This window comes from Haliaeetus albicilla, chromosome Z (genome assembly GCF_947461875.1).
Source record: "Haliaeetus albicilla chromosome Z, bHalAlb1.1, whole genome shotgun sequence".
Lineage (NCBI taxonomy): Eukaryota > Metazoa > Chordata > Aves > Accipitriformes > Accipitridae > Haliaeetus > Haliaeetus albicilla.
In genome coordinates, this window is record NC_091516.1 from 68,483,593 (window position 1) to 68,506,632 (window position 23,040).

The 23,040-nt window shown below is 37.0% G+C and overlaps 1 protein-coding gene across 2 annotated transcripts in view; it reads left to right on the forward strand.

The window, feature by feature from the left end:
- Nucleotides 1–23,040, forward strand: part of ADGRV1 (adhesion G protein-coupled receptor V1) — a 296,376-nt gene that overhangs the window by 70,926 nt on the left and 202,410 nt on the right. The window contains exons 35-54 of one of the 2 annotated variants that reach the window (XM_069777566.1): nt 1,216–1,346; nt 1,619–1,718; nt 4,423–4,602; nt 6,159–6,322; nt 6,937–7,030; nt 7,637–7,669; nt 9,706–9,784; nt 10,399–10,537; nt 11,057–11,198; nt 12,226–12,488; nt 14,047–14,222; nt 14,930–15,054; nt 16,236–16,402; nt 16,484–16,627; nt 17,103–17,210; nt 17,705–17,957; nt 18,937–19,059; nt 19,263–19,485; nt 19,964–20,168; nt 21,121–21,267. In XM_069777566.1, the coding sequence (XP_069633667.1) occupies nt 1,216–1,346; nt 1,619–1,718; nt 4,423–4,602; nt 6,159–6,322; nt 6,937–7,030; nt 7,637–7,669; nt 9,706–9,784; nt 10,399–10,537; nt 11,057–11,198; nt 12,226–12,488; nt 14,047–14,222; nt 14,930–15,054; nt 16,236–16,402; nt 16,484–16,627; nt 17,103–17,210; nt 17,705–17,957; nt 18,937–19,059; nt 19,263–19,485; nt 19,964–20,168; nt 21,121–21,267 (2,996 nt within the window). The remainder of the gene's footprint in view (nt 1–1,215; nt 1,347–1,618; nt 1,719–4,422; nt 4,603–6,158; nt 6,323–6,936; nt 7,031–7,636; nt 7,670–9,705; nt 9,785–10,398; nt 10,538–11,056; nt 11,199–12,225; nt 12,489–14,046; nt 14,223–14,929; nt 15,055–16,235; nt 16,403–16,483; nt 16,628–17,102; nt 17,211–17,704; nt 17,958–18,936; nt 19,060–19,262; nt 19,486–19,963; nt 20,169–21,120; nt 21,268–23,040) is intronic. The other variant, XM_069777567.1, reaches the window with a different exon arrangement.

Sequence of the window (23,040 nt, forward strand, 5' to 3'; positions counted from 1 at the left end):
TTATTCAGTCAGTTGGGGATGGAACTAAGTTTGTCGGATTTCTTGTTTTGCATCAGTAGAATACATTCTGGCAAATTTTTGTTTAGTTTTCTTCATTCTTTAGTAAGCAAAAAATATATCATGTATTACTATTTCCAGACATCTCAGTATTACAGATTTCTGCATATTTCATGTGTTTGAAAGCCAATGCAACACTGTACATACTGGCAAAGTTAAATTACACAGACTTGAAAAATGCTGTTGACATATGGATGCAATACACTTACGTATTATAAACAAACATCGGTCCTCTAATGTGAATGTATTGCATAATATTACCAGTTTTACCTGCTGATCTATTTCATATTGATATAACATGTTAATTTCACATGGCCGTATTTAAAATATTTAATATTATATAAACTATATACATTTTATAATTTTTAATAAATATTTAATATTATATAAATTACAGAATTTTTCTTCATTTTACAAAGATTTCTAAGGAGTTTACTCTTTTTAATTAAAGTGCCCATTGGGTTAAATGCTACAAATGTGGAAAATAACATAATTGGTTCTCATAGATGCACATTGTCAATTGATACTAATTATCCCAGAAATTAGAAGTTATTAAAAATTTAAAATACAAATTATTAAATATATTTTTAAAATATGTTATTTTTTAAATTATGAATTATTAAATATTATTTTCTGGATGTTTTTTAACACTGATGACATTTATAAGTTCAAACTCACATAAATGGAACTTACAGGTAATTATAAGCGTTTTTCTGCATGCACTATCTAAAGTCACAAGACACTGCAAATGTTAGGAAAATGTATATTCCTTGCCAGTTAGCTGTTGTAGAAAACTATTTGTGTTATAGCTGGTGCTTACAGCATTTACTGTTTTGTGGAGTTCACTGACAGGTGTTGCTCTTCGGTTTGTGCATGTTTTGATGGGCATTTAGTTTCTAAGTTATTCATCTGTACCAGGTTCCCTCACATTTTGATAGTTCTTTCCAACAGTAGACTAAAACCAGAAAAAAACAGGAGGAAAGAGTTTAGGTTTGGGTTGTTTGTTTCAGTTTTAAGAACAAATGTGTTATACATATAATATTAATGTCTTTAAGAAAAAATATTTTAACAGTGATGCATGGTTTTGGCTTCTCATTTTTGTAACTGATATGTAGGAGAGGAAACCCCAAAATATTGCGTCTTATCCTTTGTTCCTAGGAGAACAATTGCAATTCCATATTGTAAGAACTGCCCCAGGACTGGGAAATGTTACTGTTGAATGGAAGATAGTTGGGCATAACGTAAAACAAAATTTTGGAAACTATTCTGGAATACTCTTTTTTCCTGAGGTAAGTCCATAAGCAAAGCTAATGGCTACAGGAGAATATTGCAATTAGAACTGAGCTGAGAATATGAGTGTGCTTTTATAGCAGTCTTTGTTATTTGGTCTGGTTATTTACTTGCTCCTTTACTCTTGGAGTTCTAAACTGGAGTGAGTTTATAGTTTTCAATACTTTAAGTTTACATTTCTTAAAGGTGTTATTCAGAATACATATGATAGAGTGGTATCACTTGTATTTTATACAATAATGACTAATCAATTTATCAATAAAATAAATAGGAGACATTGAATACAACATTGTATGTTCACTTGCTGGATGATCATATTCCTGAAGAAAAAGAAGAATACCAGATAATCCTATACAACATCAAAACAGAAGGTAATGTGGAACTATAGTCTGCTATATCTTAAAACTACCATTTAGTAGTAATATTTTCATATCTATTAATCCCTTTTGGAAGTGTAGAACTGAGCATACTGCAGCTGGTGTAAACTATGCAAAGTTCATTCACATTTTATTGAAAAGGCTTGATCCTTATGTATATACATATATATATAAAAAACCCACAGCATCTTTGCAGTTTTGCTTAATTGGTTTTAAACCTGATTTATCTCTACCTGTTTAAATTCAGTGTTATTTGCTTTGCTGTAACTGAATACAAACTTGAGCTTACTAATGTGGTTTGGATTGCTGGGTGAAAAACTGGCTGGATGGACGAGCTCAAAGAGTGGTGGTGAATGGAGTGAAACCCAGTTGGCGGCAGGTCACAAGTGGTGTTCCCCAGGGCTCGGTATTGGGGCCAGTTCTCTTTAATATCTTTATCAGTGATCTGGACAAGGGTATTGAGTGCACCCTCAGTAAGTTTGCGGATGACACCAAGTTGGGCAGGAGGGTTGATCTGCTCAAGGGTAGGAAGGCTCTACAGAGGGGTCTGGACAGGCTGGATCGATGGGCATCAGCCAGTTGTATGAGGTTCAACAGGGTGTGGTGGGTTGACCCTGGTTGGATGCCAGGTGCCCACCAAAGCCGCTCTATCACTCCCCCTCCTCAGCTGGACGGGGGGGGAGAAAATATAACAAAAGGCTCGTGGGTCAAGATAAGGACAGTTTAATAAAGTGATAGCAAAGGTTGCGCACGCGAAAGCAAAGGAAAAAAAACAAATGATGTTATTCTCTACTTCCCATCAGCAGGCGATGTCTAGCCACTTCTCGGGAAGCAGGGCTTCAGTACGCGTAGTGGTTGTTCCGGAAGACAAAATGCCCCCCCCTTCCGTCTCCCTTTACTTAGCTTTTATATCTGAGCTGACGTCATATGGTATGGAATATCTGTTTGGTTGGTTTAGGTCAGCTGTCCTGGTTATGTCCCCTCCCAAGATCTTGCCCTGCCCCAGCCTGCCATTGGGGGGGGGGGGGCAAAAATGTTGGAGAGACAGCCTTGATGCTGTGCCAGCATTGCTCAGCTGTAGCCAAAACACTGGTGTGCTATCAACACCTTTCTAGCTACTGATGCAGAGCACAGTGCTATGAGGGCTGCTATGGGGAGTATTAACTCCATCTCAGCCAGACCCAATACACAGGGCCAAGTGCCGGGTCCTGCACTTGGGTCACAACAACCCCACGCAGCGCTACGGGCTTGGGGAAGAGTGGCTGGAAAGCTGCCCAGCAGAAAAAGACCTGGGGGTGCTGGTCGACAGCCGGCTGAATATGAGCCAGCAGTGTGCCCAGGTGGCCAAGAAGGCCAACGGCACCCTGGCCTGTGTCAGAAATGGTGTGGCCAGCAGGAGCAGGGAGGTGATTGTCCCCCTGTACTGGGCACTGGTGAGGCTGCACCTCGAGTCCTGTGTTGAGTTTTGGGCCCCTCACTACAGGAAAGACATGGAGGTGCTGGAGCGTGTCCAGAGAAGGGCAACCAAGCTGGTGAGGGGCCTGGAGCACAAGTCTGATGAGGAGCGGCTGAGGGAACTGGGGCTGTTTAGTCTGGAGAAGAGGAGGCTGAGGGGAGACCTGATCGCTCGCTACAACTACCTGAAGGGGGTTGTAGTGAGGTGGGTGCTGGTCTCTTCTGTCAGGTGGCTGGAGATAGGATGAGAGGAAATGGCCTCAAGTTGCGGCAAGGGAGATTTAGGTTGGATATTAGGAAAAATTTCTTTACTGAGAGGGTTGTCAGGTATTGGAAAAGGCTGCCCAGGGAAGTGGTTGAATCACCATCCCTGGAGGTATTCAGAAAGCACGTAGATGAGGTACTCCAGAACATGGTTTAGTGGGCATGGATGATGGTTGGACTTGATAATCTTGAGGGTCTTTTCCAACCTAAATGATTCTATGATTCTATGGATACAGTTGCCATGACATAAGCAGATATTTTTATTTTTTAAAGCAATCTTGTCATGCTGCAAGCTGGCTTTCTGATCTGTCTCTGAATTCAAGGAGGTCAGAATATTTTATTCTTGCCATTCAAATTATAATGAGAAAAGACGCATGAAACTGCATCCCTTCTGAACTACCCTTTGTTAAACTGAAATTAACATCTAAACACCAAACTAAGTGGACATGGATTGTGTTGCAGCTAAGTGCCTTGCCAACTTGCCAGAATCATTTGTTGACTCTTGTAATCCATCAGGATAAGCATGAATTACTAGAACAACAATTATTCATCAAAGCAACATTTGGAAAAGAGAGTAATTTCTTAATGGAATCATTGAGAAGTTGAATGTAATTTTAACTTTTGGACTTAGTTCCTGGGAAAACTTTCTCTTTTGTTTTACAATGGAGGAAGTTTAGAGCAGTTGATACTTGGCACTGGCCCATTAAGTTTCCTCATTTCTTAATACGTTTTTGTGACTGTATACTTAGTATGCATACAATTTCTGTTGTGATTGTATGTTCCCGTGTCTGTTATAGAACGTAAATATATATATATGTTCTACACCATCCATAAATTTCAGTGAGCACATAATGTGTTTAATTTAATTTCATTTGCACTGTTACTGACTGTTATTTGGATGTAATAATAGCAGTAATATAAGACAGAAAAATTAGTTGCATAACACTCTATTCACTGTTGTCCATTGATTATTTTGCAGGAGTTTCTTCTTCAGGTGCTGCTGTTTTGGATAGTCAAGGATATGAAGCTGTCCTGACAGTAGAAGCTAGTGATGAACCACATGGAGTTTTGAATTTTGCGTCCCCATCCAGGGTAGTTTTAATTCCAGAGGAAAACAGAACGGTTCAGCTTTTTATTAACAGAGAATTTGGATCTCTAGGTTTGTATAATAACTCAAGAGAAAGGAAGTTCTGTTTAGGTAATCCTTAGGCTAATGAAAGCCATGACAGGGAGGCTGGAAATTTTGAAAAATCTTGGATACGATTGATATTTGCAGAACTTCTAGGTTCTTACTGCAGGCTTGGAAACTAAGTTTTAGTAAAAACTGGAGCCATAGCCCTTATTTCCACAGCAAGGAGTCTGGGAGCTGTGATGTAACTAGTTGGCTATTAGGTTTACTACCTTTACGTCTAACGTATCTGTCTCAAAGTGTTAGTTTCTCCAGAAGAAATAAAAAGCATGTGAGAAAGGAGCTTGTATGGAATGATCATTCCCACATATTTCCCCTCTAAACTTCCAGAAGTTGGCAGCTTAGGAATGTCCCATGGAAAAAGTTGCATTCATACCACTGAATTCAGTTTATGTCTCCTCTGAGAATTTCTTGCTCTGTTTTAAATCAGTTTGTCTTTTGACATCCATAAAATTAAGTGGTACTTAATTCAGAATTCAATAATGTGCTGTGTCCAAAAATATTTTCTTTTGTATGTTGCCTGAGAATTTCGACTTGTATTGTGAGATAACATGCGTAATCATTTCCTATTTACCTTTTTAGACTATTTTGAGACCCCAGTGATAATCCCTCTTAGTTTCTTTGGTTGTATCTGTTTTGAAGTTAAGTGACCAGTTACAAGCGTTCAAGATCTGGACACACCACAGATTTGTAGAGACATTTTAATGAAATTTCTGTTTTCCCATTTCTTTTTAAATATCAATCTGTATCTAACTTACTTTTGGAACACTACTTAGGAAACTAATGCTTTAAGAAAAGTATCCATAGTAAATGTAAGATCTCTTACTTAAATTTAAGTCCATCATTATTTATTAAAACTAAGATTCTTTTATACCTTATATTTTATTTCATACAGACTAGCTTTGAATTTCATCTGTCATTTTATCTCCAGGATCGCTCTCTTGAAATTTGCAACTTGGCTTACCCTGGCAGCTTAGTAAGACATGGCTTTATTAAAAAAAAAAAAAAAAAAAAAAAGGTTAACTTTTTCCCTTGGTAACATTTATCAGTGTGTCCCCTAATTTTTATTCTTTATTGAAGTCTATGTCAATCTGCCTGGGAAGGGAACTAGGTTTATTAAGCTGTATTTCCCAGCACTGTCTTTAGAGCCTTTCTTAGATATTTTCAGTTCCTGAAACATTCTACTTCCCTTGACACCAAACCTGATATTAATAATACATTAGAAGTTCCAGGTAGTACTTCACCATTGTAACATTTGTGGTCCACAGCACCTCAATATCTGAAAACCTTTGGTCCTAATGGGTTTTGAGTCCTGTGATATTGAACAAATCGCCAAAGGCTGGACTGAAAGCACATTAAAAACAGTAACAAAGTTCTATTGGCTCCAGATTAATTTTTAAATCCTTCTGTTTTGCAGTTAGGCTTTTCATTTTGTGGATGAGCATTTGATCTCTTTTCTTTGTCTATTCCAGTGAGCATTACATAAGAATCGAAAAAAATGTGGTTTTTTGTTACAAATTGAACAGGTGCTATCAATGTTACGTATGCCACAGTTCCAGGATTGCTCACCTTAAGTAATCAAACAGAAGGGACCTTGGCTGAACCAGGAGCTGATTATATAGCTGTTTCTGACTCACTGATTTTGGAAGAAGGAGAAACATCAGCTGCCATAAATATAACTATTCTAGAGGTAAACTTTAAACCCTATCATTCTATACTGAGATCTGAAATCTGAGATCATACAGTTGGCCTCTATACCTATAGATCTGTATGATCTATACTGATCAGAAGGGGAATATTTTGGAACCTGAAACTTGCAACCTACATATTGCTTAAATATATATATATCTCATTGTCATTTAGAAAGGTGGCTTTAATCTTAATGTTAAAATCACAGAAGGATAAATAATAACAGAAAACAGCTCTACCTATGCATAAATGAAATTAAGCTGTCTTGTTAAGACTTTACTATCTGATATTCAGAACAGTGTAATTCATTGCTTGCTACAGGCTCTTACCTTTTAGTGGTTAGAGTTTATGCCTTTAAAACTGGGCAAAAATTTATTCACAAGAATAATTTAGTTTCATCACAGTCTTTTTCATGAAACATAATGTCTGTCTTCATAATTCATTCAAGATAATAAATTTTACACACAATAAAAGTATTTCAGGAAAATGGAAAAATAAATTAATTCTAGTGTTGCTATAATATTAGAGACTTCTAGTGTGTTGCTTTTTGGTGATTTCTGTGACAGTTTCTTAGAGGAAAATGAAAAGAGGATGTACTGAATTTGTGTTTTGCAGGATGATGTGCCAGAGGTGCAAGAATTCTTCTTGGTTAATTTAACTTCAGTGGAACTCATCATGAACCATTCAACTTCTTCCCCACCTAGGCTGGGTAAAACCACTTATACAGAATTATCTTTGGTTTTCTTTTATATGAACTGCATGCAGATTTTATTACTCTGGCATATGATCATTATTCCACTTACTTGCCCACTATGCCAATGATACAGGATATTCTGAAAGGAACATGGTAGAATATCAAACTTTTTCATTATTCACTTGCTTCTTACTTTTTTGAGCTCTGGAAGAATTATAAGGCAATTTTCATAGAAGAGTTAGTAATTAACAGTTGGAGAGAACAATTTTCTGAAAAGTTTTATTGGCACTGTGTTAATCTGATTTTCATTTCCAAGTACATAATGGAAACAAAAATGTAAAAAAAATTATGTGATTACTTTGTTCACTCTTTTAAAAGTCTCTTTTTATTGCTTGTTATCAGATTTACTTTTAGGAGTCATATCCTATGGTTTTCCTACTCTTCCAGTGAGCTTCATTTATCATTTTCTTAGTTAGCTCCTCATTCCGCTTCTGAATTCAGTAGCATAGCTGCCATTGGCTTTAAGGGCACTTGGGTTATCCTGTGGTACTAGAGACTAGTTATACTGATTATTTCTAACATCTTCTTTGACTCTTTTCCCTTTTCTTTGCATGCCTATAGAAGTGACAGAGTTAATTCGTTACAGATTGAAAGGTAACTTGCAAGACTCATTGCTGATTTGTAGAGACTGTGATTAGTTGAGTCTAAAATCTAAAGCATAAAAAGAGTAACATATAACTACAGAGGATTTTTCTTAACTAAATTGTGTTGGTTGCTGTATAGTCTCACCTTCTGTTGTAAGGGGTTGGCAATCTCTTTGCATTGTGACCATTCAACCCTGCTGTAATATCTGCATTGGGTTAAATGTACTTAGGATGAACAGATAATAGTTTTAACCCATGAGGCAAAAACTTGTCCTCATTGTAAATGTCACTACAAATTCTGTTATCAGACTATTTTCTAATCTTTTTTCCCCTGTTGGTATATTTTGATTTGTTATGTTTGACAATTTAACTTCTTGTTGGTGCAGTGCATTTGTTTAGGATTTCTAGCAATCCCATACCCTGTATTTGAAGTATTTCTAGGAGTTGTGTAATAGCAGAGGAGATGGGTGTACTGCACACAATACAGGCATGTGCAGTCAATACTACTTAGTATATTGCATTTGCTGTTCCTATCATGACCATGTGCCTGCAATATGTGGAGTGAGTCTGGTATGTCTGTGATGTAGAGTTGAACACACTGAACTCAGGTGAACTTTATTTCTGATCTGAGGCTTCATTGATAAGAAGCAGAAACAGCAACCATAAAGACAGTTCTGTTGTTTTCTCCATGCTCCTCTTGCTCCCATCTTCTAGAAAAGGTTGAAGAAAGACCCTGACTCAAAAACAAAAGGGCAAGGAATTAAAAAAAAAAGGAAAATTATCAACAGCTGAGAATGGTGAAAGAAAGAGGAGTAAACTTAATGGATACAAGAAACTGCTAAGCTGTGGGAGGGGGGCAGGGGGACATCAGGGGAGGTGAAGGATGCCAGGCTTGAAATAAGGGGTCTGATGTTGAAAGCCAAGTATTACAGATCCTAGGTGAACTGATCTGACTATGACAGGACAAGGGAAAATGCAGATTAGGAGTGAAGCTGAAAGGTCTGTAATTGCTAGCACTCCCTCCGGATTTCTAAACATCAATAACATTTCTGCTGTTTGTGTAGCGGTTTTGCAGCTACTGCTGTTCTTCATCACTACCTCATAGTGACAGGTTTGGATTTATGGCAATGACCTTTCACTTTTATTCAGTTTTATCTGAATAGATAGAAATCTTTCCTATGGATCTAACTATAGTATGTTTGCTACGGATTCAGTGGAGTCAGTTTGGTTGTAGAAACTGTCATTCTTTTCTTAATTTCTTTTTCAGTCTTATTAAAAATAAGTTGAAGTAAATTAAGGTAGTCATGCGGTGCTGTTGTCTGAACAAATCAAGGCACTATTTTCTCAGAAGAATTAAGTTCTGACTGTCAAGTTCTGGTCCCTGAAATTAGTGGACATTTCTGGCTTTGATCTATTATTCAGTATTTTCACAGTGCAATACATACAATAATCTTTCGGAGTTATTGTGAAGGTACATATGTATTAATGGAGTCATAGAATGTTACAGTACATAAACAGCCTACAAAGAAATTAATAATTCTGTATTTGTAGCAGAATCTGAGGTGTGTGCCAGTAAGGTTTACGATCAGGCACTGAAACATGAATAGGAGATGAAATACTGCATCATTCTTTATTCTTTCTTACTCATTTTCCCTCCCATGTTCAAAATGGCACAGTCTGCAACATGTTGCATGTCATCATAATACACATGATGAAGACAAATTAAGATTCCGTGACAAATCTTGCTTTTTGTATTTCCTAATTTTTCTGTGTTGTTTTTTGCTTTCTGAATTTTCTTTAGTCTTTTCTGTATGCATTATTAATTCAAGATACTGTGTTGCAGTTCTAATGGTAAGGTAGTAAGGACAGATTTTCTTTGAGCCTTTCCAGTTATCTTGCCTGCTACCATTTTCTCCTCCACATTTTGGAAACTTATGTATTTCTTCTACAAAACTAGTAGAGATTTAAGAAATGCTTCTATTATTCTTGAAAATCATGAAAATGTACTTTATTGTTCTTTCATTTTTGTCCTGTTTTCCATTTTAGATGTGGAAGGTTTAGCTTCTCAAATTATTATTGATGCTAGTGATGGAGTAAGCGGAGTAATTGAATGGGAAACTACCAAGTAAGTCTTGTCTCCTTGAAGAACTCACTGTGTCAGTGATTGGGGTTGCCAGATTATTTTCATTTTCAGTTAACAGTAAAACTCCTATTAAAAATAGGGCTAGATCTTTGAGATGGAAAAGCATCATTCAATTCAGTAGAACTGGAAAGTGTTAAAATAATTCCCACACTGAAACCCAACATTTACAGTATGTTTACTCAGAAATCTTTTGCTACCATGTACTTAACTTTCACTGCTGTCCTTTTATATTGTGAACTTCCCTCACTCCCCCAGCCTCTACACCCATATAACGATACACACTGGCATCTCCCAGATCTTTTTCTCTGACTGACTTCCAGGAGCTAGGAAGAAGGCATCCATGAACATAGACGGGCTTAATCTGCCACTCATAACCAGGAAAAAAGTACAATGTCGTATAGCTTAATTCCATTTAGATAAGAAACAAAGGTAAAAAGGTTGTATTAGGCCATTGTAATGATGCTGATACTGTGATGATACCTTTTTCTTATAAAGCAGAGGGAATCATTTGAAGTGAAAGTATAACAACTATCTATATCTTATTCAAAAGAACATGCTGAGTGAGCAGTGAGAATTTTTCTTGCTTTTTGTTTTAGTTTTGAAGTTAATGAATCTCATGGGAATCTGACAATAATGGCATACCGAAACAGAGGTTCATATGGCAACGTGTCTGTATTTTTTTATGCCCAAAACTTGGAGGCACAGCTGGGTTTGGATTTTAATGTGACCTCAAGGGTAAGAAGCAAATCTAAGTCTACTACTTTTCATTCCTTCAGCTCCCTCAAAACATTGTCTTCTTGTCTGTTCTGCAGAATGATCAGTAGTGCAGCTAGATTTTTTCAACTTGTTTCAATTGCTTTGGTCATCTGAATAGAATGAGATAAAACTAGTCTTCGTATTTTACTGTTTCTTTCTTTTAAAATACTGAAGCATTTTTATTTACAAGACACACTGTAAACTTTCAGACATCTATCTCAATAGAGTTTTGCTTGGAAAAGAGCATATAAGATTTCATACAAGGTTTCATATTTTTTACAACAGACCTGTCAAAGTAAATTGCTCTTGCTTGTCCTCATTCTACAATGTGCTGAACTTTTTTACTTCTGTTTCAATCAATTTATAAGGGACATAGAGATTATAGCTCTTCTTGCCTCCTTTTCCTTTCTATTTAAGACAATTGTTTCCCTTAGTTGGAAAATTCTGTGTTTATTAACAGCTGTTAAGTATTCAATGATTTCTGTGTTTCAATGCTAGACTCTGTTTTTTGCTGATGGAGAAAGGAATAAATCTGTTGTTGTTATGATTTTTGATGATGATATTCCTGAAGGTGATGAGAAATTCCAGTTAATATTAACAAATCCCTCTCTGGGGCTGGAATTAGGAGAGAACACAACAGGTAAAACTTAGTTTTAACATTCTTGTTCTTTGGAATTGTATGGCAGTCATTTTAATTTCATTCTTCTGCATAATCGTATTTCAGAAAACACCATTGCCTCGTGTCCTGGTTTCGGCTGGGGTAGAGTTAATTTTCTTTCCAGTAGCTGATACAGTGCTATGCTTTGGATTTAGGATGAGAAGAATGTGGATAACACACTGATGGTTTCAGTTGTTGCTAAGTAGTGTTTAGACTAAAAGTCAAGTGTTTTTCAGCTTCTGATGTCCAGCCAGTAAGAAGGCTGGAGGGGCATAAGAGGTTGGGAGGGGGCACAGCCAGGGCAGCTGACCTCAACTGGCCAAAGGGGTACTCCATACCATGTGATGTGACGCCCAGTATATAAACTGGGGGGAGCCGGCCTGGGGGGATCAGTGCATGGGAGCTAACTGGGCATCGGTCAGCAAGTGGTGAGCAATTGCATTGTGCATCACTTGTTTTGTATATTCCAGTCCTTTTATTATTATTATTGCCATTTTATTGTTGTTATTATTATCATTATTAGTTTCTTCCTTCCTGTTCTACTGAACTGTTCTTATCTCAACCCACGAGTTTCACCTTTTTCCTTCCAATTCTCTCCCCAATCCCACTGAGAGGAGGGGGAGTGAGTGAGCGGCTGTGTGATGCTTAGTTGCTGGCTGGGGTTAAACCATGACACCCTGCTATGGTAGATCTTTATACTCCTTTGGAAAGTTCTTAAACATCCCTATGAAGTCTATGCAATTAACAAGATAATATGTAAAATAAGGAATCAAAAAGTGTGAAAGTGAGCTTTTTAGTAAGAGAGTCTAGATTCTTCCTGCCTAGAAATCTTCCTAGATAAAGTAAAATACTTACATATTCTTTTCAAGTATTATCATGGACATAAAAGCATTATATATACACTAAAGGAAGAATGGATTTGTGTTTGTATGTATTTTATTTGTATATATGTATAATTATATTTTACTATATTAATTAAAGAATATTTCCATTATTTATTTCTCAAAAGCCACAATTACTATACTTGCCAATGATGATGGCCATGGAGTTTTGTCATTCAATAACAGCGATCACTTCTTCCTAAGAGAGCAAACGGCTCTCCGTTTGATGGAAAGTGTTGCAGTATTAAATATTATTAGAGAACCTCCTCAGGGAATATTTGGTACCGTGACTGTTCAATATCTTGTAAGTGAAATTAATTCTTCAGAGGCATCAGTGGATTTGACCCCTTCTCAAGGATATATTGTGCTGGAAGAGGGAGTCAGATTCAAGGTAATATGATTGTTATTACCAGAGAAGTGAAGAAAGCTTTTCTGAAATTGTTGGAAAGATTTCAGAAATGTCTGTGTTTTTTCTTGTATTTATTTGTTTCTTATGTTTTCCTTCATTCTCAGAGCAAATTGAGTCATGGCAGTGGGAGTGCCTAAACATTAAATGTGCTCTTCTGTAGATATTCCTCTCTTTGTAATAGTTGAGGTAAACTGAAAACAATATAATGGGTGTATAATGTTTATGTATGCATAGGAACATTTCTTCGTATGTATTCAGCATGTACCTGAAAACACAAACTTTGAAATTATGTGTTAATTTACAAGAGTAAATAGTTAAGACTGAAGTAAAAATCCTGTTCTGTAACGTGATACTTAGGTGGGTCTGAACTGAACAGGGTATGCTACAGCAAATGCAAAAAGTGAACAGGTCTCAATGTCCTAGGAATAGAAAATAACTTATTCTTCTGGGAGTATTAAGCTCACTGCCTCTGTACTGTCCCCACAAGAATTTCAGCTAGAAAATAGCTAGCTTATGTTTGTGAAATCCTGACCCTTCTGAAGTTTAATGGCAGTTTGGGTTTTTTATTTTATTTTACTTTGTCGGTGAAGCTAGGGTCAGTAACAGGTTAGCACATTATGGCTGGTGGGGTAGAATCTGAAACAAACCTTTCTGGAAACACATAAATGCATTTGGAACTGTAGTGCTGGCCAGTGCAGCAGATCTGTGGGAAGTCAAAGACTTCTTTAAACAGTCTCTAAATATGGTTTATTGCAGAAGTAAATAGGGATCTAAAAGGTCGTAAGCTTCAGTTTAGTTCCAGATCAATCATTACTAACTTTTTTTTTCTGTAGCAAAGCTATGCATACCTCTGTAACTTTTGTTTGGGTAGTGGGAAGGATGACAATGAGCACCAAATGATAGTGAAAACACCTACCCATTTCTAGATAATTCTCTGCTAATTTGAGACGACCTTGAGAGGATCCTATTCTCATCTGCAGTGGTGCAGTAGAGGGAAAGAAACACCAAGAAGAGAGAGAGCACATTTCAAACATCCCTCTATTCTTGCCTTTTTTCCTTTTTTCTTCCCAGCACCACTAGTGGAATTACCCTGTTGCCCTGGAGCTAGTTTAGTTGCCAACTAAAGTAAATTAAAACCAACTTGATTGAGCTGCGTTAGGGGATCAGGTTGCTGTACAGGGACTATGAATTACCAAAGAATGTGTGGAATAAGTAGAGAACTGAAGTATGAAAAAAAGGATCAAAACCTATTATATTTCAGAGGGTCTTAGGATAAAGAGGAGAAAAAAGGAGAAGGAAAAAAAAATAAAATTGGATATGCTCGTTTTAGTGTTGCACCAATGGAGGTCACCAGAGGGATGACTTTAGAACCTCAGCCTGAACCATCCTTGCCTCACTTCTGCCCTCTCCAGTTTCAAGAGCTACTATTCTCCTGCTGTGCTATCCAAAGGCGTACAGTAAAGGAGTAGCATGGTCTGATAGGGTAGTGTCATTGTTAGCTGTCAAGTCTCAACAATTTCTATGCTTGTTTTCTTGTCAGACGCTGCATATTTCTGCAATACTGGATGAAGAACCAGAAATGGATGAGCACTTTATTGTCACCCTGTTCAATCCAACTGGAGGAGCCAGACTAGGCACAAGAGTACAAACTATGATTACAGTATTACAGAACCAGGCTCCACTAGGGCTTTTCAGCATCTATCCAGTTACAAATAGGTACTAAACACTGATTCAGTTAAAGGGAGGTTTTTCATATTCAGTAGAGATGATATCTCTTTACAATTTTTTTTTTATAAATCCCGTTAAAGAAATTCAGCAATCCAATTGTAAAACATCTGTAATTTTAAAAAGTACACTATCTGTCAAATACTGTTACTGCCATACAAAAGAACAGAAAAACACTTAAAATGTACTATTCATCATTAAAAATTTAAATTTCTCTATGGATTTTTTCATAAAACAGTACTTCATTAGTCCCTAAACACTCCACTAAGAGTAATCCATGTTAAGAGCTCCAAACCTCAGATCAGTGCCCAGGGAGTCATACATTTTTTAATTTATTTTTGTTTTTAAGCTTGTGTAAAATGCACTTTCACTCCAGGCTGTTTTTCAGAAGCAAATGAACCATATGGAATGACATTTTCAAAAATCATTCAGCTTAAAGCTTACAGCTGGTATGTTAATTTTCAGTCTGGTTTAAGATTTTGTTGAATTTCCTATAATTTTCCCAAGGTGGTGTCATAAGAAATATTGGACAACCTACATTAATGTAGTTATGAGTTCATCAGATAGCAAACCCAGTTATTAATATTTTCTTTTTCGTTCTCTTGTATATTCCGCACTGGAATTGTACTGTAAGAATCTTATTCGTATACAATAAAAATAATACATTTTTTCTTTATTTTCACAATTCTCACATTCAGGACAAATTTCCTCATAACTGAAGAAGCCAACACTACAGTTTATTTGAAAGTTTCAAGGAGTAACGGGCTCAACGTGTCTGTGAGTGTTGAGTGGGAGACATTGTCGGATACTGCATTTGGCATAAGTACGTTCACTTTATCAAGTGTCCACGGCTTTTGTCAGAATGGAGGTAGCAAGAGACTAGCCAAACATATAGGAGATGTAACTTTGGAATGTAAATTCACATATTCAGACTTGATCACATTAATTAATATTTTTCTGAGCATGTCAAAATTCATTAGATAAAAGAGCTTAGCTGCTTAAGAGCCACCTTGTCATCAGCTACTTCTGCCAGAGTTTCAATAATCTGTATTGCTCTCCTTGCTGCTTATATGAACGTTGTTGTCACTAGACTTTTGTTTAATAAAATCTGTTCTTTACTACTAGTAACTTTGGATTTTTCTAACATGGTATAAGAGACACACTTTATATAAACCTAACATAGCCTTAGCCTGAAAAAATGCCACCACACGTTTTGTATCATATCTCCCAGTGTCCCTACTGAGATGCTTTTGTGGGAGTCTCAGGCTGAACACTTTAATTTCATGAACACTTTAATCTGGTCCAAGTCAGCACTGCCATTGAAAGAAGCCATCCTTCCATCTCTGCCCACTTGTTCCCATTTCCATGCTAAGCATTTTTTGTTCTGGTACTGATACATGTATAGCTGCTTACTAATCCAGACTGAAACTAAGGCAGCAGAACATGAAATACCTGATTTTGAACATGGATGAATACCCTCTCTGGCTCAACAGCTGGTCTAACCTATGTGTGGGATTGGGAATTTAGCTCTTGGAGTTTAGTTCTGACAATGCAGTGCTTTTTCCTGTAAGCCAATCAAACAGCTTAGGCAGTTTAAGAATCTTAGTGCCATGACTGCTTGTTGTGACAGGGGAGAGAAGAAGGACAAACACATACATTTTGTAGTTTCTTTGTCACTTTTTTCACTACTTGCTATCTAGCTAATTTTCTCACTAGCTAAATTCCAAACTGAATTGTTCTGAATCAGACTCAAATTGCCTATGCATCTTCCATATGCAATTGTAATATATGAAGAATACATTTATTGCTTAACTCTCATTACATCTTCAGTACTGTAACATTTCCGTGCATTTACACTTATACCAACTATTTAGAGACAACTTCAGCATTTCTGATACTAGATCTGGTTTTGGCAAGTAAATCATGAAAATTATTTCAATGCCATGAAAATGGCATTGAAAAAGACCTCAAGAATAAATAGTATTTTCTTTTATTATATTGCAGGAGGTAGTATCAGTGTCCTGTCTGTCTTGCAAAGTTTTGTGGAAGAGTCAGTGTCTAGCTGGTGTTTCTTTACATCAGGAGAAATCCTGTATGGTGTTCTGTTGCGTATGCCTCCAGCTACGTTTTCTACTGTCTACCAATGGAAGGGAGTTTTTGTGCCTGTCGAGGTAAATATTTGCTTGCAAACAACAAGCATGCTACTTAATAAGGAATTTAAGTCTCAATTTTATTTTTTATTCCTCCCTCAGAACTTCAGTATGTGGAATCCTAAGAGCTGTGTGTCTTTCCAAATCCGTGCCTCTCCCTACCTTGTGATTACTCATGGGGGAGCCAGGCAGGGAGCTTCCAACAACAGTGTGTATGCATTCATGCCTGGACACAGACTGATGAAGGTAAATCTGTTTTACTTACAAAATCATAAAATAATGGGGTTGGAAAGGAGCTTGGGAGGCCCTCCAGTCCAGCCATGTTTTAGAAAAAAGCACTCTGTGCTCAGCTAGTTTGGGGCTCTAACACTCTGCATGACTTCAGTGATTTGAGTATTTACAGCTGTTTGTCTACTGTGTTTTTATACTTATATTTTGGGGGGTGGGGGAAATAACCTAGGAAGCGAGGAAAGAGATTGTGGAGCAATCAAGTCATAAAACATTCTCTGAAAAATGTGTGCTAAGTTATATTAATTTTGTAAATTAACCCCACATATGTAGACATATTTTGAAAATTGTAGAATTACATATATGTAATTTTATATATTTTATATATAGTTTTATATGTAATTTTGCAAATTTTAAAAGTATGTGTATATATGGATAAACTTGTCACTTGAAGTGACTTCCAAACACCATTTTTGTCATATTTCCCTCACAGATACAGACACTTTCTATTCTGGATACCAGACATGTGAAACATTTTGCTGTGGATGAAGAAGACTATTTGATTTTTGCGAGTCACACAACCAGTTCCAGTTCTATTCAGGTTAGAATACACTTGTCTTTCCTGGCTTTGATGTGGGTAGGGTAGTTTGGTTAGTTTTGAGTTTCAAATTTGAAGGATAAAAAAACTGTAAGTATATTTTTCTGAAAAATTACTTACATTTCTATTACAGATTTATAAGAATTAAAATTCTAGGCTTGTTTAAATGTAGCAATACTCTCTAGTTTATTAACATATAATTTACATTTGGTTTGATTTTATTGCTAGTGTTATTTCTGTTTTGAAATCTAGCATGTTAAACACCTATAAGAACAGTAACAGCTTCTGACCATAAACCTATTAATCTGAAGAACAGGCACAGCTGCTTGCAGCAAGATAGTTACTTACCAGTGTGCTTCTGCCTTAATGTAGGGTCCACCTTAGAAATGAGGAATTCAGTTCACTATATTCCCAGGTTTTCATCATGACACTTAATTTGTCTTCTCTTGGTGCTAATTACAAATTTATAATGAAAAAAGTATTTTATATTTCCACAGGTTTTCCAGTGGAATAAAGATATATTTGTGCTGCATCATCAACTTCCACTTTACAGAGCTCTGAACATAGCCTTGTTTCCTAGAGGAGGCATTATGTACCTATTAGTTTCTTTATCAAATACCAGCCAGAACATGCTCTTGTACCAGTGGCTGAATAACGAGTTTAGGAATCTTCATCAATTACCAGCAAAAGAAATAAAACATATGGAGGCCTGGATTTCTGGATCTGATATCTATTTAATTATTGCAAAAGGTATTTAGCAGAAGCTGAACACTGAGTTTGCTAAGTATATGCTGGCTTTTTTGGTAGCAAAGGCATTTGGGGTGAAGGAGTTTAGATGGGTATTAAAGTATTACTGGGGACTGACAATTCACTGATAAGCATTTTATCAAAGAAATCTCTGGTTTGTCTCTCAGAAAATAAAAGCATTGTGTTTGTTCTCAAATACTTATGAAACTAATGAAATATTTTCCCAAGAACAATAGGAAATAACAACTATTCATCTAGCTGCTGATTGCACCCTTTCTAAGCTTTTCTGAGCTTTGTGATATGCAGACATCATTGGTCGGCAAAGCACATGTGTTTTTTATTACAAGTATGACACTTTAGGCATTGTTTTATGACTGCATCCCTATGCCTATTTAAAAGTTTATGTTTAAGTCGATAGGTTTCTTTGCAATTGGCTGTTGTCTACTGGCAATCTTGGTGTCCTTATATGTGAATGTGTGTAGAAAAGCAGTTAAATGATGTCAGTGGATGAATCATCCCACGGAGATCAGTCATACTATGGAATTATAGAATAATAGAATCATTTAGGTTGGAAAAGACCTTTAAGATCATTAAGTCCAACCGTCAACTGTGCCCACTAAACCATGTTCTGAAGTGCCTTGTCTACGCGCTTTTTGAATACCTCCAGGGATGGTGACTGCACACTTCCCTGGGCAGCCTGTTCCAATACCTGACAACCCTTTCAGCAAAGAAATTTTTCCTAATATCCAATCTAAACCTCCCTGCCACAACTTGAGGCCATTTCTTCTCATTCTATCACCAGCCATGTGACAGAAGAGACCAGCACCCACCTAGTAAACCACCAAGTAAAAAGGAAAATGTGATAATTATTCTCACTTCATAATTAAAGCTGCCAAACTCTGCCTTTTGAATGGCCACCAATGTGCGATTTAGCTAACAGGCAGCAAAATAATGCAAGTTTTGTCACTTTGCTCCTTTGCAGAATCTGGAAATTCTTCTGAAATTTTCATCTGGGAGACAGGGCAGTCTACCTTTAGACACTTTCAATCTCTTCCAGTCTGCTCTGTAAGAAACATCCATGTTTTTGTGCCTCCTTCAGGTTTAGGTAAGACTTAAATGAAAATATTTGTTCAAATCCTAATTTATAATGCTGGAATTGCAGAAACGTGTGCTTATTTTTTCGTATTATTTATCAGACTTTAAAAGTTACTATCATCATTGTACTACCAATGGCATTTCTGGCATTACAAGGAGAACTTTTAAATATATCGCTGAATATTTCTTTTTTCTCCTCCTTGCTCAATGTAGTTCACATCCTTCTATCTGGTAAGGACACAACAACACTGTATTCTTGGAACTCAGAAGGGAACCAGTTCTCTGTAATGCTGGAGGGCCCATATGCGGATCATATCACTTCAGCTACTGCAAGGTCTCTGAATTCCAGCAAGAGCTTGATTGCTCTGTCCGTAGAGTCCAACTCCCACATTTATGAGCTGACCACTATCTCCAACCAGTCAGATTTTATACCTAGGTAGGTTTTTTTGTTTTATATAACTTTCTCCTAGCTCTTGCATTTCTTTTTCGGTGATACTGTTTTTGTTACAGTAGAGAACGTTCTATACTTCTGTGTGTGGTGTGCTTATTAAGACTAAAGAGAATTTTTCACAGGTAGATTTAAGATAACCTGGAGTCAAAGAGCCTCACAAATGGCTTTAAAACACGGCAAGAAAGGACTTGCAGTTATGACTTGATTTTTTTTAAAGCTTTTGTTTAGGATAAATTAAATTACTTTCATAATTAATTTCAGTTACTCTACGATCTATTGTAATTAAAAAAAAAAACAAAACCAACAGAAAACCCACAACCTTTAAACCTTAATTACTTCCTCAGGAATATAAACAATAATTTCACCTCCAAAAATGCTCGTTAAATTTACAGCAGTGCTTTCAAAGTTCATTAATCAGCTATACTCAGTTTATAATTATTTGATGTGTGTGTTTTTATGCTAGTTCAGGTGAATTGATATTTGAGCCTGGGGACATGGAAGCTGTGATAGCAGTCAATGTCCTGGATGACATCATCCCAGAGGAGGAAGAATGCTTCAAAGTGTGGTTGAAAAACCCTAAGGGAGGTGCAGAGATTGGTGTTCATGGTTTTGTTAACATAATTATTCCTTCCAATGACAATGCCTACGGAATCATTGCATTTGCTCAGGTAAAACTTCTAAGGTAAATCATTAAAATATGTATATATAATTTCTGAATAATGGAACAAAAATGTATGAAAACTGTAGACTGGAGCATGTGACAGGAGAGTTAGAAGCTTTTTAACATCCATTCAGCATTGCTGTGTGATTATATAGAACACAAAGTGGTAGAAAATCAGTTCCACAGTCTGTCCCTTTTGTGAGATGTTTATAATCCCCTTACATTTAGATTAACACATTAGTTTACCAGCTTGGTTTTGCAACATCCTAGAAATTCAGTTTTCAGATGGCATATATGATATCATCATAGAGTTGTTACTGGTTGGTTAGTCAAGGGAATTAAGTAAACAAGTTTGAAGATCCTTTTTCCCTGAAAAAGATACTATTTGGGTTACATCACAAGATGAACCAGTCTGCCAGAACAGAATAATTTTTTTTTGAAAAAATGTCAGACTGAAGGTATTACTTGGAGTGGTTAATTCTTAAATCATCAAACACTGTAGAAGTTATCTAGACAGCTATATAGTAAATGCATACTGAAGATATAAAACACAGAAGAGTCATTACTAAATGAAACATTGCACCTGGACTTGTGTGAGGAGGGTGAATAACGGTAAAGTAACAGCAGTAAAACTATGTCTCTCTTGAAGGTCCACTTGTTTTGTTATCTGCTTCATACAATTTGGACATACAATAATGTATGTCCAAACATTGGGTTTTTTGCCTTAGGATAAAGAGGCCTGACATTTTAAATTCTTATATCCATGAAATCTGGGAGTATTGAGTACCTCTGAAAACTAGGACATATAAATTTAATCAATGAACATGTATTTAGCTACTTAATAGTAGATTAACTTATTGATGCCCAATGTCAGTGTCCCCCATTGATACCCAGATCCCTAAAGAAACTTTTCTTTATAAGAAAATAATATTATGGTTCTGGTACTTTATATTTTCCAGAGTTCTTTATTTAAGCAAGTTGAAGAAATGGAACAGGACAGCTTAATCACCTTGAATATTGAACGTTTAATAGGAACATATGGACGAGTTACAGTAGAGTGGATTGCTAATGGGAGCATAAGTGATGTATTTCCAGCTTCAGGAATGGTATGTAATCACATCAGTGATATTAGAGAAGCACTGACTGTTCGGTTTCAGACAATAGGTGCAGATGTACTGAGGGAGAAGGATAGTGCATGTTAGATTGCCCCACTCTTCTGTTAATTCCTGCTTCCTGGTGCTTTCCTCTGATTCTGGCAGTTTGCACTTCTGGCTGGCACATAATACCGCAGCATCACTCTTGCTCTTCTAGAACCAGATAGTGCAATGCTGTCCAGGCACTAGAAATGTGTATCTGTAGTATCCTGTTCCCATCTTCCTTTCTTCCTGCTGCAAGATCCATCTACTGTGTCAAATCATTTGCATAGGTGGGAATCTGGGAGTGTTTGCTCTTTGTCCTGACCTTGCCAATACAGGTGAGAACTTCAGTGGCCCAGGAGAATATGACAAATCCCACTTTTCTCTGTTTCTGAGACTGTTTAGGTTTCCAGCCGTGTTAAAACCCAGTGTTTTCTGCTAGCCAAAGCTCTTGGTATGCCTTAGGACCGACAGGCGCCTGGTTCTTTAAGTCGAGGGTCTCCACCTCGTGGCCATCTGTAGAAGACACAATGGGCTTTGAGGCTGTAGAGCTGTAGCACAAGCCACAGCTGAGGGAAGGAAGGGCCAAAAGACTGTAGAAATAAACTTTACACCTGGAAATAATGGGTCTGAGGTAAGAGAGACAAATCAACAGAAGGGAAATCAAGGATACCAAAACAGTCATACTGAAATTATTAAGGTACTCCTTGAGCATTCCAGATGTATGCTACATGATTTCCCTGCACACGTTTGCAGGTAGGAAGAGACAGAAAGGTAAAGTAAAGGTATAATATTGTTTGCTGGAAATTTCTGTTTTTCCTTCAGCGTAGGTGTAGCCTAAGTCTTTATAGACGCATCTTCCTTGTTGAGAGAGACCTAATCAAGTATCTGGCCCTTTGAATTTAAAAATGGCCCTTTGAATTTAAAAATAAGAAGAATATAGATAGACAAAGCATTTCTCAATCATTTTATCTGGGAAAAAAAAATTAACAAAACCATTGACTGGACATTTCTTCAATTGGCAGTGATTTTAATAAATATTATATGTTCATCATTCTTTTGACATATTTATATGTGGTGGGTTGACCTTGGCTGCCAACCCCCCCCAAGTTGCTCTCTTACTCCCCCTCCTCAGCAAGACAGGGAAGAAAATAAGGTGGAAAATCATGAGATAAAGGCAGTTTAATAAGAAAAGCAAAAGCCGTGCATGGAAGCAAAGCAAAAAGTGGAATTTATTCAGTACTTCCCATCAGCAGACAGATGTCCAGCCTCTTCCTGGGAAGCAGATCCTCATTACATGTAGCAGTTGCTTTGGAAGACAGATGTCATAACCACAAATAGTCATTTCTGTGGGTGTCCTCTCTACCTCCTTACCCTCAGCTTTTATTGCTGAGCGTGATAGATACTATGTGGTATGGAATATCCCTTTGGTGAGTTTGGGTTAGCTATCCTGGCTGTGTCCCCATCTAATCCCTTGCCCAATCTCAATCTATGACACTGCAGTGAGTGCACTGCTCAGCAGTAGCCAAAATGTTGCTGCGTTATCAGTGCCATTTCAGCCACAAATCCAAACACAGCGCTATATGGGCTGCTGTGGGGAAAGTTAACTCCAGCCCAGCCAGACCCAGTATGTTGCTGAAGAAAGAATGCTGAGCTGTCAGCAGTTTACCGATTCTGCTTCTTTTTAATCTTTGAGAGGGTCTTAAGCGTGTTATGCAAGAAACCTCAGTGAAGACAGGTAAT